Source organism: Alligator mississippiensis, chromosome 13 (assembly GCF_030867095.1).
Source record: "Alligator mississippiensis isolate rAllMis1 chromosome 13, rAllMis1, whole genome shotgun sequence".
Classification (NCBI taxonomy): Eukaryota; Metazoa; Chordata; order Crocodylia; family Alligatoridae; genus Alligator; species Alligator mississippiensis.
In genome coordinates this window covers 8078793-8091358 of record NC_081836.1, presented here as the reverse complement: position 1 = coordinate 8091358, position 12566 = coordinate 8078793, and the positions used below count along the sequence as shown (strand labels likewise).

Sequence of the window (12566 nt, the reverse complement as noted above, 5' to 3'; positions counted from 1 at the left end):
ACAACCACTAGAATGAAGCTGACAAGGTTGTGCCATGCGCAGATACACATCAACCCCTCCGGAGATCGCACACGGAAAGCGGTGGCTCAGTGTAAGCCTGCAGCCGGCAAGTCATCTGCTCGCTGCTTCCCCACTGGCCAGACACCGGTGCAGAGAGAGGGAAGAGGCTGAAAGGGAAGGAGGCAGGTGGACATTTAAAATAAAAAATGAATTAGGTTCAACGTGACTTTGTGACCGACTCCAGGCTCAGACTGCCCGAGACCCCTGAAACGGGGGCCAGCTGTTTTCTACTGGAACCACTGCATCAGAAAGAACGGTAGCTGGTTTCTCCCACATAAGTGTCTGGTTGCTTGAAGGACCTGACTTGGATCTCATCCCAAATCAACAGGAGTCCTTGTATTTGCTTCAATGGGGCAAAGGCAGATTCCTACAAAACTCATCACTGAAGTGTTTTGTGGCTGCACTAACTGCAGGTAGATTGTGGTTTTTAGGGAAACACATTTCTATTGAGTCTGGAAGGATGTTCCCAGCAGAGGCTGCTATACACCCTTCCAAACATAATGCCTGCCATGTATATGCACATCAGTGCGTGCGAGTAGCTATGTAGGGTTGGGATCAGGTGGTGCTCAGCTAATCAGTGGGATGAGCGTGGGATCGTAACGCAAATAGGCACTTCCATATTAAATCCGTTTCTCCACTAGGGACTAATTTCCCAACTTAAATTAAAGCTGTTGCATTCACACACAATTTCCTAACACTGGGCCAGATTTTGGATTCAAATGAACAACTGCTACTGCACTGGGTCATCAGACTGCTCTCAGCACTGGAGAAGGAGGAGGAGGGGACCAAAAAATGCCCCTCTTGCTACGATATATCTTCCTCTGCTTATGGTATCATAGTGCAAAGAGACAAGCAAAGGATATGAAGGAAGGGAAAACCAGGCTGGCTTGGTATGGGTGATAGAGAGCTCACCCTTTCTTGTAGAGGGCAGGAGAGGTTGTGGTACAAGCAAACCACAAAACCTGAAATGGTCCTTCCTGGAAGGCAGGGAGGGTTTGTGGTTTGAGACTGAAACCAATTCTAATTCCAGTCCAAATCCTAATCTAGACAAGCTCCCTCTTTGCCTTGGGCAAGGATCTTTCGGGCCCTGGGCTTCAGTTCCCCCATCTGTTGGTGGGGATAGCCACGTTTATTCAGCCATCTCACAGTGGCAGCGAGGCCTTCTGAGAACACACAGCCCTACCTAAATCCTGAGCTTTAGCATCAAACCTCTCGTAATGATCTAATAAAGATAGACAGCGGATCATAATTAGTCATTAACAGGCTGACTGTTTCAGCCTTCCCTCCAGGCAGAAGAGACGCAAGAGTGACAGAGAGTGTTACCGCAAAGCAGTTACTATAACTCATCTCAGCCTGAACGGGCTATGTGCCCATCACCATCTGAATGGTAGCAACCACCACACAAATCTTACTGTGCAGCTTCTCCCATAGCTGCTTTATATAAGTATCAATATGCGCCCAGACAGGAAGAAATCCCAACGCACTGGGTCACTATGTGCAGCAGGAGAGAGTCCCCATGTTACATGAGCCTTTGAACTATAGCAAACCATCTGCTAACAAAGCGATCCTCCTGCTGCCTCTCGGATCCACACTTGCCTCACTTCTATCCTCCTTGCTGCAGCTTCCCCAGAGGTATAAGCTCCTGGCAGGTTTCAGAGCCCGGCGGAGAGGTGGAGAGCTTGATGCTGATCTAAGACTTTCCTGCATCAAGAACTCTGCCGGGTCAGGACAGGCTCTGGGCCCCATTCCCCCGATAGTCAAGACTCTTCAAGCACCTGGAGCAGTGTCTCTAACTGACCTAAGTTTCCGAGGGTCAAGGTGAGGAGCGATTAATCCAGAAGGTAAATGGGTGCACTCCACCTTTCCTTTGCAAAGAAACCTGGGTTCCTCCACTGACTGCAAAGCCACAGAAGGTAAGAAATCAGTCACGAAGGCAGAAGAGAACAAAGGCAGCTGCTCAGCCTCTGTCGCCCCTCAACATACCAGTAGCACGCTGGACTGGATCCATTTCTTGCATGCTTTTAAACCCTGCAGAAGAACAAGCATCCTGCCGAAGATAAGTCTTCCTGATCTTTGTGTTTAAAGCCCTTCTGATGATACTGTTGTATGTTTGGCAGCTGGGAAAGGCCTAACTTAAAGACACACAGCTCAGCCTAAAAGCTGTGCTATGTGCACAGCGGTGTCAGCATTTTCTGTCTCAAAGGCCCATTTTAAACCAGTATTAAACCAACATCTTCAGTTGAAAAGAATTTGCTTTCCAGCAGCTGAGAAAAGCTGTGCTTTACTCTGCCATGGCTGAGATGATTGGTCACAATCAGACGCACAACCAACTCCACCGCTCTGCCTCCTAAACCATGCAGGCTCTGAAACGTCCTGGGAATTGCCCCTTGGGGTAGCCGGGGGAAGGCTGGGGAAGACGACCCGTTCTGGGGTGTCTATGCGGTTTTCCCATAAAATGGGCTGCTCCAAACAGGAGATTTTACTGCACCTTCAACTCTCCTATGAAATATGAACTTTCATTTCTACCCAAGAGAACTTTTTTTACAATCAATTTCAGTATTTTTAAATGTATAACCTTTCTCACTAGGAGGGTAGTAAAGCACTGGAACAGGCGACCCAGAGAGATTGTGGAATCTCCATCTTTCGAGGTTTTTAACACCCGGCTAGACAAAGCCTTGGCTGGGATGGTCTAGTTGGGGCTGGTCCTGCTCCGAGCAGGGGGGTGGACTAAATGTGACCTCCTGAGGTCCCTTCCAGCCCTCATTTTCTACAATTCTAAAGAATGTTTTTTCCTATGCCCGATGAAGGGTGTTTGTGCCCAAAAGCTTGCAATCAAAAACATTTTTTTGCAAAAATCTAGCTGGTCTAATACAAGATATTACCTCTACCACAAGTCCTGATTGCTTATGCTGTTTTCCTGGCACTCAAGCATGTCACTTCCCGTCTCCATAGCTGTAGGAAGCCCCTGGAGTGGTTCTGCTACTGCATTTCCAGGTTTGCTGTGTGTGAGAAAAACCCAGCAAGCAAGGCCTGCTTGAGAGCAGCCCTCCCTGGGCACACCAGAAACAGTCCAGATGTGCCCTTGGGGCAACTGGATTAGGACTCTGAAATGCCATGTCCTGTTTCTTGCTTGACCACTGGCTTGTCACGTCCCTTCACCTTCAGGGTCTTTATTTTCCCTCTTGCCCTTTTTCTTGTCTCTCTAGACTGTAAGGCCTTTGGGGCAGAGGTTGTCTCTCACTTCTTATCTGTATGGTGCCCAGCACAATGGAGCCCTGATGGTGCTTTAAGGCTGAGTGCTTCCCTAATACAAATGGTGATTTCTAGTGAGTCTCATCACACAGCTGCTTTTCCCTGCAGGGGGCCCAGACCTTCCATAAAGGAGAAACAGGCACCCTGGGTATCACCAGGAGGGACAGTGTCATGTTCAGACTAAATGGACATCGACCCAAGCTCTCACGCCAATTGGGAAAAGGACCTAAGCCTCATTGCCAGCCTTTTCTCCTACCCTGAACCTGTCAAGAGTTCAGGATTTTGTCTGGCATCAGTTAGAAATTTGCTATATTTGGCTCTAGGACATGAGAGGCTGCGAATGACTAGGCACATCTCCTCGCACATGTAGAGCTGTGCCTTTCCGCACCAGAGGAATTCTGCCCTGAGTGAACAGTGCACACCCAGGGGGACCCAGAGCTGCTGTACAAGGGATCCACCGTGTCACAGAGAGAGGGGCTAAAAAGAAAAGATAATCTGATGCCCAGTTCATGTTCTTCCACTGTCCCGTATCTCTGATTTCTAAACGCCTAGCACAGAGGGATTCTGCATTGGGTCCAGCAGTCGGCACATCTCGGGTCACTGCAAAACACTCAAGTGCTAGCCAGTGGAAGTGCAAATGTAGCACACTGGTGGGTATTTCTATTCCAGAAGCAGCTTACAGGACTAATACAGCAGGACGCTGCATTCTGTAAGGTGACATAACAAGGGTGACAAAGGACACAATTGCCAAGTCTGTATGCTGACAGGGAGGTGTCTGGTGCCATCCCTTTGGGACTGCTGTGCCTCAGTCGCACATCAAGGCCTCTCCACAGGGGTCAGCCGACTCTGTTAATGCCACGGGACTAGGGTACTGTGCACTGGGACAGGCAGAGCACCTATGACAATCGGAAAAAAAAACAGGAGAAAAAGGAAACAACTACACATTGGGGTCACAAGAGTCTAAATGATCATGCTATGGAGTCATTATTATGGAGGCATTTGAAGCTTACCAATCCCCTAGAGACAGCCATTCCTCTATGAATCCTTCAGTCTAATGCTTGCTCAGAACAAAACAAGGGAATAACACAGTTACAAAACAAGAAACACCACAGCAGCGCAGTTTCCAAAAGAAGAACAAGGAGAGTCCAACCCTTCAAAACGAGACACTCCCGTTGCCTTGCACAAGGATCTCCTAGCTGGTAGCCCAAGCTGCATGGGGAAAACACTGTACCTTTCCTACTCCAGCAGCAAGGATCTAATACTGGATTGCTCACAGGGATTGGTGAAGTGGATGAGGAAAAAAATCACACCCCAAGAGGCAGGGTGGGCATGATGTGACTGGCTAAAGTCCTGTAACCTTTAGATACACTCTTGGTTTCTCTACCAGACACTTCTTGTTTCTAATTGAGGGTGAATGTGGAAATGTTGGAAATCCCATGACAGCCCTTTTGATGGGACTGTCAGCTTGGTTTTGCAAAACCAAAGTGGCAAAGTTATATCTGAAGGGGCTGCATCCAAATGCCTGGCTCTTTACCTTAATAACAAAATTCATACCCAAACTTGGAGACTCCTAGAGAGCCTTGCTGTTTGTCACTGGCAGCGTTGCCAAGAGCAGCATTCACAATGAAACCACAGGGCCTCCTCTAGTTGTGCAAGAGACTTATTTTGTTATGGTGCTCACAGAAGCGAAGTGGTAAGGGGGTCTTGGGGCTGAAAAGGGGGAAGTCAGTGCATCCAACTTGCATGGTGTGCGTTAGAGCGCAATTGCCGAAGTTGCTCTGCTCCCCACTATGTGGCTTTTAAGAACTGGCTGTTCCAGAGAGCAGAGCACCCTTCTTGCTGGTCTCATGCAAAAAGGAGACATGAACATCCCTTCTGCACTGAGCAGGGAAGAGGAAACCAAAAGCCACAATGCTCATTCCAGTTTAGTCACAGACTCCCAAAGTGGAAGTAAAGCTGAATGGTCTCAACACCCCTCCAGTGACTCGTACCTCTGAAAACCACATGTCCCCCCACCCTGGCCCTTAGTTTTCCCTCTGATAAAGAGGCAGCAAAGATGTTTCCATACCTACTTCACAGGTGAGGACTGGATCATTTGTGTTTGGTTAATTAGCAATAGGCGAGTGCTACAGACTCATATGAGATGCTGTGGGGTAGGAAAGGTACAGACACCCATGCCACATTGGACATGGCAAGCAGCATTGTGTCTATCTCCCCCCTGCATGTGGTGTGGTGTGCTGAGCTGTGGCATAGCTATACAGATAGCATATTGCGTGGGCTCAATTAGACCGTCATTGGCAGTTCCAATGCAGGGCTGAAAGGCTAAGCCACTCCCTCGCATTTGCAAAGAGAGTCTTGATTCAATGAAGTCGCACCAAATCCACTCATGCAGCACACAAAACCACAAGGAAGGGAGCACAGACAGGACTCAGGAAATCAAGCAAATGGCCAGGAATAATGGGAGCTGTAAGAGCGCATGCACAACTCAAAAGCTTACCTTCACTTTGCTGGCTACCCGCACTGCCACTGCCATAGCTGAAGCCTGGGTCCTGGTATGCTGGTGGGAAACATGGAGCAGGGAGTGGGTACTGATAGGGATACCCTTGGCCTAATGGCCAAGGTGCAGCAGGATGTGGGAGTGGAGCAAGAGTGTCCTGATCTGAGGCTCCGCTTGACCCGTTGTTGAGGTTCAAGGCAGCCATATCTGCAGAGAGAAAGGAAACTTGAGGGCAGTGCTTTCCCATAGCAGCTAAGACCCCGGTACCATCATCATGCACCGTGACAACCAGTGCGTTGGCCTGGGACTTTGTTTCAGCAGTTCAGTCAAAATACTGTACGTGATAGAGTAGGCAGGAATACTTAACCTGGAGCCTCAGGTTTTCTCAAACCTGCGTGCACAGCTGCAGGTGCAAAAATATGCACACAGCTGCACACTTCCACTATGTACACATTACTCATCAATGCAGTTTGATGTGCAACTTGTGGAAACAACCATTTGGGCAGGTCAATGAAATGAAGCAACCAGAGCAAGCGTGTATGGAAATCACAGCACCATGGAAAGGACCTCAGGAGGTCATCTAGTCCAACCTCGTGCTCAAAGCAGGACCAACTAGATCAGCCCAGCCAAGGCTTTGTCTACCTGGGTCTTAAAAACCTCCAAGGATGGAGACTCCACCACCTCTCTGTTCCAGCCCTTTATTACCCCGCTAGCAAGAGAGTTCTTCCTAATATCTACCCTAAACTTCCCTTGCTGCAACTTGAGAGCATTGCTTCTTGTTCTGTCATCTGCCACCACTGACAACTGAGAAATGAAGCACAGAATTGTGCACATGTCTTTCTGGAAGCCTTGCTCCCAGTTTTCAGAGAACTGGAGTTCACAAACAGCCAACGAACATCAAGGGATGGGTTACATGACTTGGAATCCCCCTGAACTACACTGGGTAAAGCCCTCTTCTAGATCAGGAAAGGGCCAATTAACCTATTTCTTATCAGATTTTTGTGCAGTCTTTGAACTTTCAGGTCACAGCTGGAAGAGGAAGAGCCAAAATATTATGACAGAGGCTGCTCTCAAGACACCTCTAACTTGATCAGACACAGACTGGACCAGATGCCTCAGAAAGCTTGTTTTTATTAGGCTATCAGCCTGGCTTTGCAAACCCATGGATCCTCTCAACCTAGGCTTGCCAACTTCCCCCAGAGACATTCTGATCTTTCTGTTCAGCGTCTCAGTAACAGGGTGTCCCTCCAATTTACTACCCACCTATTTCCAAGGAAAAAGAAAGAAAAAAAAAAAAGAAAATGGGGCTTTGTAGTACCATCCATGTGATTAATCAAGCCCAACCCTGGTGGATCAGGGTAGAATGCCCTTGCCACAAAAACACTATATTGGATAACAGGAAATATTATCCTCACTGGGGGAAACTGTAACCTGCAATAAGCTTGGGAATTGAGACCCAAGGTGACTCAGCGTAGCCAAGGTCTCCTAAGTCCCATCCAACTGCCCTCTTTCAAGACTGACCCACCCTTTCTGCCCAGGTGACCCAAATGTTTATCTCGTGGAGAGATCGCTTGATTTGGGGAGGGAAGGAGATCGCTGGTCTCAGAGACACACCTGTGAACCCCCCTCCCCACAGCTCTGCCCTTCACCGGTGAGGAACTTACTGCCACAGAGGTCCCCAAAGACGTAATAGCACTGCTCCGAGAAGGTGATTTTGTTCACAGTGTGCCTGAGGTAGCCATGTTTTAACATGCTGCTGGCGTATTTTCTAGCCTCTCGTCGGTCTTTGAAGCCCTCCACGTGCGTGTAAAGCCAGTCAACCACATCTGCCCCTGTAGGTGCACACACAGGAGAGGGAGAGAATCATCTCAAAGTCACCTCCAGCCGTCGAGACAATGTTCATCTTCCTATCACCCTTGTCTATCACAAAGCACCCGTGCTTCATCCAGGTCACCATGCCTTTGGGCTAGGGACTACAAAAACAAAGCACAAGAATCCCAAGACCTTAAGAGCATATTTTCATACTACTTTTCATTTGACTCAACCTTGAAATGCAGCGGGACACAGCTCTAGGTGCTGCCATTACCACCAGGCACCAGTTTAAGGAGTGATGAACAGTTGGGAGTACCAATTAATATTCAATATTCAATTAATATTCACATATTTGACTAATATTTGGATATTTTAAAAGTGGCTTGTGCATGGAAAACTGCCATGACACTGTCTTTCTAGGCAGTCTCTAATCAAGGCTTCAATAAGGCAGGTACTGTAATTTCTGCCATGACTGAGATGCCTTGGCAGAACTGAAAGATATTTGGGACTGGAACGGCAGGAAGTGATGCTATTCTGGACAGTGGGGCTTTGCCAGAGCCTGCAAACACAGGACTGGTACAGAGAGCGTATTACAAGTAAGGGGCAAGCTGCAATGGGATACTGGGCATAGAAGCTTGCCTAGCCTTTGCCCACCCAGGTTCAAAACTAGAGCTGTTGCCTCCCTCGAGACTAGATTCCTTCCCACATAAAACACACGGTGGTGGGGTGGGCACTCCAAATGGCTCTAAAAGCCAGTCTCCCCCTAATAAAAGGCTAGGTGATCTCTACAGCACCCCTGTGAACGCCTTACCTATTACTGCATTGGAGATGGTAATTTTCAACCACATCCTGTCTCGGATTTCGAGGCCTGAGTCAGGTAACTGCATAACCTTGACGATAGTGGCCATGTCGCTCTTCACAGTTAAGGGAGATTCTTCTAATTCTGAAAGGAAGACAGGTTACATGCTTCTCCGAACCTGGTTGGGTTTGCAGAGAGCAAGTTGCTTCTTTTCAGCTCACGGTTTGGATTAAGCAGACGTGAGATTCAGGTGCCAGATCTCAGCCCATCTATCAGGCATCTAAGTGGTATGTAAGCATCTAAGTATGCTCCTCTTCTACAGAAAAGGCAGGTGGGTCTTCCTCCTCTTTATGCTTTTGTGACTTAGTCTTAAGGGTAGGATGACCAAAATAGAGCGTAAAGGTTTCTCAGGGGTTCGAGCAAGGTGGCGAGGGAATGCACTTAGACACCTAAGGGGCAGAATAGGATCTGGCCCAAGATACCAGAGACTCATTCCCATTATTGATACAGAATTAGAGCCTTCATACAGACTCAGAAAAGAATCTCCTTGCTGAGACTGGTTTAAGTCGTGGAAGCACAGGAGCCCTGTGGATTTACCGTCATTACTGTCCTGTTTCGCTCCACTGCTCTGCGCTTAGCATCACAGAGGAGAACTCCCAAGACGCTAGCTATTTTCTGTTCATACTGCAGTCCACATCCCTTCCACATTCAAACCCACTGAAGGCAGAGTGGCAGCTGTATGTGCAACGGCAGTAGAAATGGGTACTTGTTGTTTCTACTTTAGGCTTTAGGTTTACGACTATGAATGGTGCCATCTGCAATGGGACATAAGAGGTTGTGCAGGCAGCTAGCACTCAGGTTAACAGGATCAGGCCGCAGGCATTACTGGAAGAAGTGGAATAGATCAGGAAAGTACAAGAAAGCTAGTATCAATACAGAAGAGGCGGGCTAGCGGGCTCCTGCAAAATGGCCTGTTTAGTGGGATACCAATGACAGACAGCTTTACAAGCCAGGGAAATAACAAGATCTAAGAACAGCTATTCCCCCATGAAGCTCCCTCCTGCGGAGGGGTTTGGAAGAGCTGTAGCACTGAGTGGTCGTTACTGTTCTCCTTTCACCCTCCTGAATTGTGTATGGTTCAAGAGGCTCCTGGAAGAAGCAAGGGCCTGCTATATCGCCAGTCCTGGCTGGGCAGAAGTCACCGTGGCCTCCCTGCCCTTGGTATCACTCTGGGGTGGGTGCCTTACAATTTAGTTACCCACCCATCCAGGCCTTCTTTCTCTACCCAGAGTGTCAACGTAGCAGCTCTTGGGCTTGCTAGAGATGACGATATTTAGAAATGGGCACAGACCTCAAATGCCAGCAGACTGATCCAATCCCCAGCTAATCCTCAGTTTTTAATGGCCGCCCACTATCACCAGAAAGCAACCCCTGCCTCCCATCCTCCCAACTCTGAAAAAATCATACCCACCACGTGGTTCCAGATTTTGCAGCCCAGGCCCATCTCTCATATACACCCCTGAGCCACACATCAAAGGAAGCCATTTCACTTCACTTCAGTCACACTCGGATTTTCGTAAGAGGCACAAGTATGGAACAATGAAAACTCAAAAACATCCATCTTGATACGTGCACATCTACATGCATGAAATATAGCACCGTGTGCCAAACACACGTGAGGTTTTTATACCTTCATACACGCTGAGCAATGCTAAGATCTTGCTTTTGCTTTAGTTAGTCTGGTTAGTAGCAAAAAGCAATATATATTTTTTATTTTTTCTGAAACAAAAAAAGTCTGATGTAAATATGTGGGGAGCAATAAACTGGATTTTCATGGAAACCTATATTCTATATCTAAACCAACATGATATCATTAGAAACTGCAAGACGCAGAACAAGACCAATTAGGAAAACTCTAGGTTACATAAAAAAAAATGTACCAAATCAGGACTGGACGCTGCCTCATAACCCTAGGCCTGACCACATGGCTGAATTAAGTGATTATATGAGCACGAGTACAGGCAGGAGGGAAACACCTACTTTTTCCAGAATGAGACATTATCAGGCTTTTCCAGACTTTTCTGAGTGGCACCCTGGTCTGTCAGCATTGCCCATCCACTTTCAAAGATCAGAGAAAAGGAAAGTACGTGGAGCAGGACAATGCTGATGCACCTCACCTCTTGCCATGTCTATTTTGCATCTTCATTTGAACTCACATGTGCATTTGTCAAGGCACAGGCTATCTGGTTTTGGGGCATGAACACGGAGCTCCAGGCAGGGTACCTTTATCAAAAAGCACAACTGAGTTCCACAGAAGTGGTCTGGACCCAAGTCCCCTGGTGTCAATACAGAAAAACTCCCATTGGTTTCAGTAGGCTTTGGATCAACTCCTCAAACCCTACAACTTTCAAGACATGCTTTGCAATGTTCAGGGCTCTCCCTAGAGAATGACATATTCTTTTTACACCCAAGGATGTCTAGAATGAATGTGGAGAGGCCAAGTGCACAAAAATCAAGTGAGCATTTTAAACAGAGGAATTAAGGTCTGCTCTTATAGGTAAGCTGGCATGGGAACTGGCCCCACACAGAGAATACTACAGGTTACTGCCAGAGAACACTGCCTAGAAGGGAGTTAAAATTATTAGAGAAAAATGAGGTAGTTTTTTTACAGCAATAATTAATGTGGAAATCTGGGTCTGTCTGGTCTCACAGGATACATCTACAGGGCTCCCTGCTGATACACTCTGCCGGCACCAAACCAGGGAATGAGGCAGTTAAAGGCATCCCCTATACCTGCTCTCAAGCGCGGCAGAGACAAGGCAGAGACCAAGATCTCAAAAGCAGACGAGGGAGCTCTCTCCTGGTGGCTTCGCTGGCTCATTTCTGGGGCTGGCATGTGTGGAGCAGGAGTGAGTGGGTGAGCCATGCTCGAGAGCAATGCCCTGGGAAGCAGCGTAGACATACTCTTTGAGTCCAATTTAAGCACCGACTGGGTGTTCAAGACCCTTAGGGGTCCTGTGTTTAAGGGAACCGCCGTGAAGAATTAGGGAGAGAACAGACATGCCCTGCTGTGTTGTAGGTTCCTTTAAGACCTAAAGCTCTCATCTGCTTTAGTGGCAAGCAAAGCTACCCCCTTTTCCCCAGAAAAAGTTATCCTGGTTGCAATCCAGTGCGACTCCTTCTCAAAGCTTTTGCCTCCAAGTTCCCTGTTTCGGGGCAAGTCTGTCCACATGGCCAGGGCCTGAGCGGTCAACGTGTCAGGTCCAATCTTCCTCCCCAGTGAGACCTGGATTGGTTGCTTCTGTTCTGCCTCCAGGTGAACTGGCCCACAGCGGAGGAGACAGGAAAAGGAACTGAATGAATGGAGGGCAACGTCTTATCAACCTTGCTGCTCTTCAGGTAAGATGCAACAAAACTGCTTATAAGAAAATGCTGCCCTTCTCTAGTACCTGCCACCTGGGGATCTCAAAATGCTTTGAGAATGAGAATGAATGAAGCAAAGCTCAGCACATGCTGATGAGGTGTGTCAGCAGTGCCATGTCCATCTTGTTGGTGGGGACGCTGAGCCACGGTGAAGTTAACGGACTCACCCGAGTGAGTGAGTGGCAGTCAGGAATGGAAACCTGGAGTCCTGACTCCAAGTCCATTGTGACTACTCCCTCTCCAAAGCAATCCCCCTCTTTCTTCTGCTTTCAGATTTTTCTCCTACCTGAGTTAAAAAAAAAAAAAAATGGGAAATTTTGCACCACAGGCATAGAAGGGAAAAGCAATCTCCAAAAGAGCAGCTGTGCTCTCATGCAACCTTTGTTTTAGGCACGTGATTAAGAGGGTGTCAGCGTTCCACATTTCTAAATCACTTTACTGTGCATCAAGGCACCTGATACATTAATGTTTTAAGAGGAATGTCAACAGAGTAACAGACTCTCATTGTTTGACAGCAATCAGCAGAGACGCTAGACTCCGGTAATCTTTAGTGTGCATAAGACTGAAAAACGCATCTCAAGATAAAACCGCGGTGGGGTGAGTGGTTTGCTCACCTTTGACAGCCGATATTTTTCCCCTTTCCTGGTGCCACCTAATATCTAGAGAGATGGCGAGCCACTAGACCTACAAGAGAGATGATAACTCCCTCCTCAGAGTTTCAAG

General features: G+C 47.7%; 1 protein-coding gene across 3 annotated transcripts in view; it reads right to left on the bottom strand.

Moving 5' to 3' along the window:
* Nucleotides 1-12566, bottom strand: part of DVL1 (dishevelled segment polarity protein 1) — a 177684-nt gene that overhangs the window by 5015 nt on the left and 160103 nt on the right. For all 3 annotated transcript variants that reach the window (XM_059716907.1, XM_059716908.1, XM_019493894.2), the window contains 3 exons: nucleotides 8433-8564; nucleotides 7474-7641; nucleotides 5810-6016 (listed from right to left, as the gene is read on the bottom strand). In XM_059716907.1, coding sequence (XP_059572890.1) covers nucleotides 5810-6016; nucleotides 7474-7641; nucleotides 8433-8564 — 507 coding nt within the window. The remainder of the gene's footprint in view (nucleotides 1-5809; nucleotides 6017-7473; nucleotides 7642-8432; nucleotides 8565-12566) is intronic.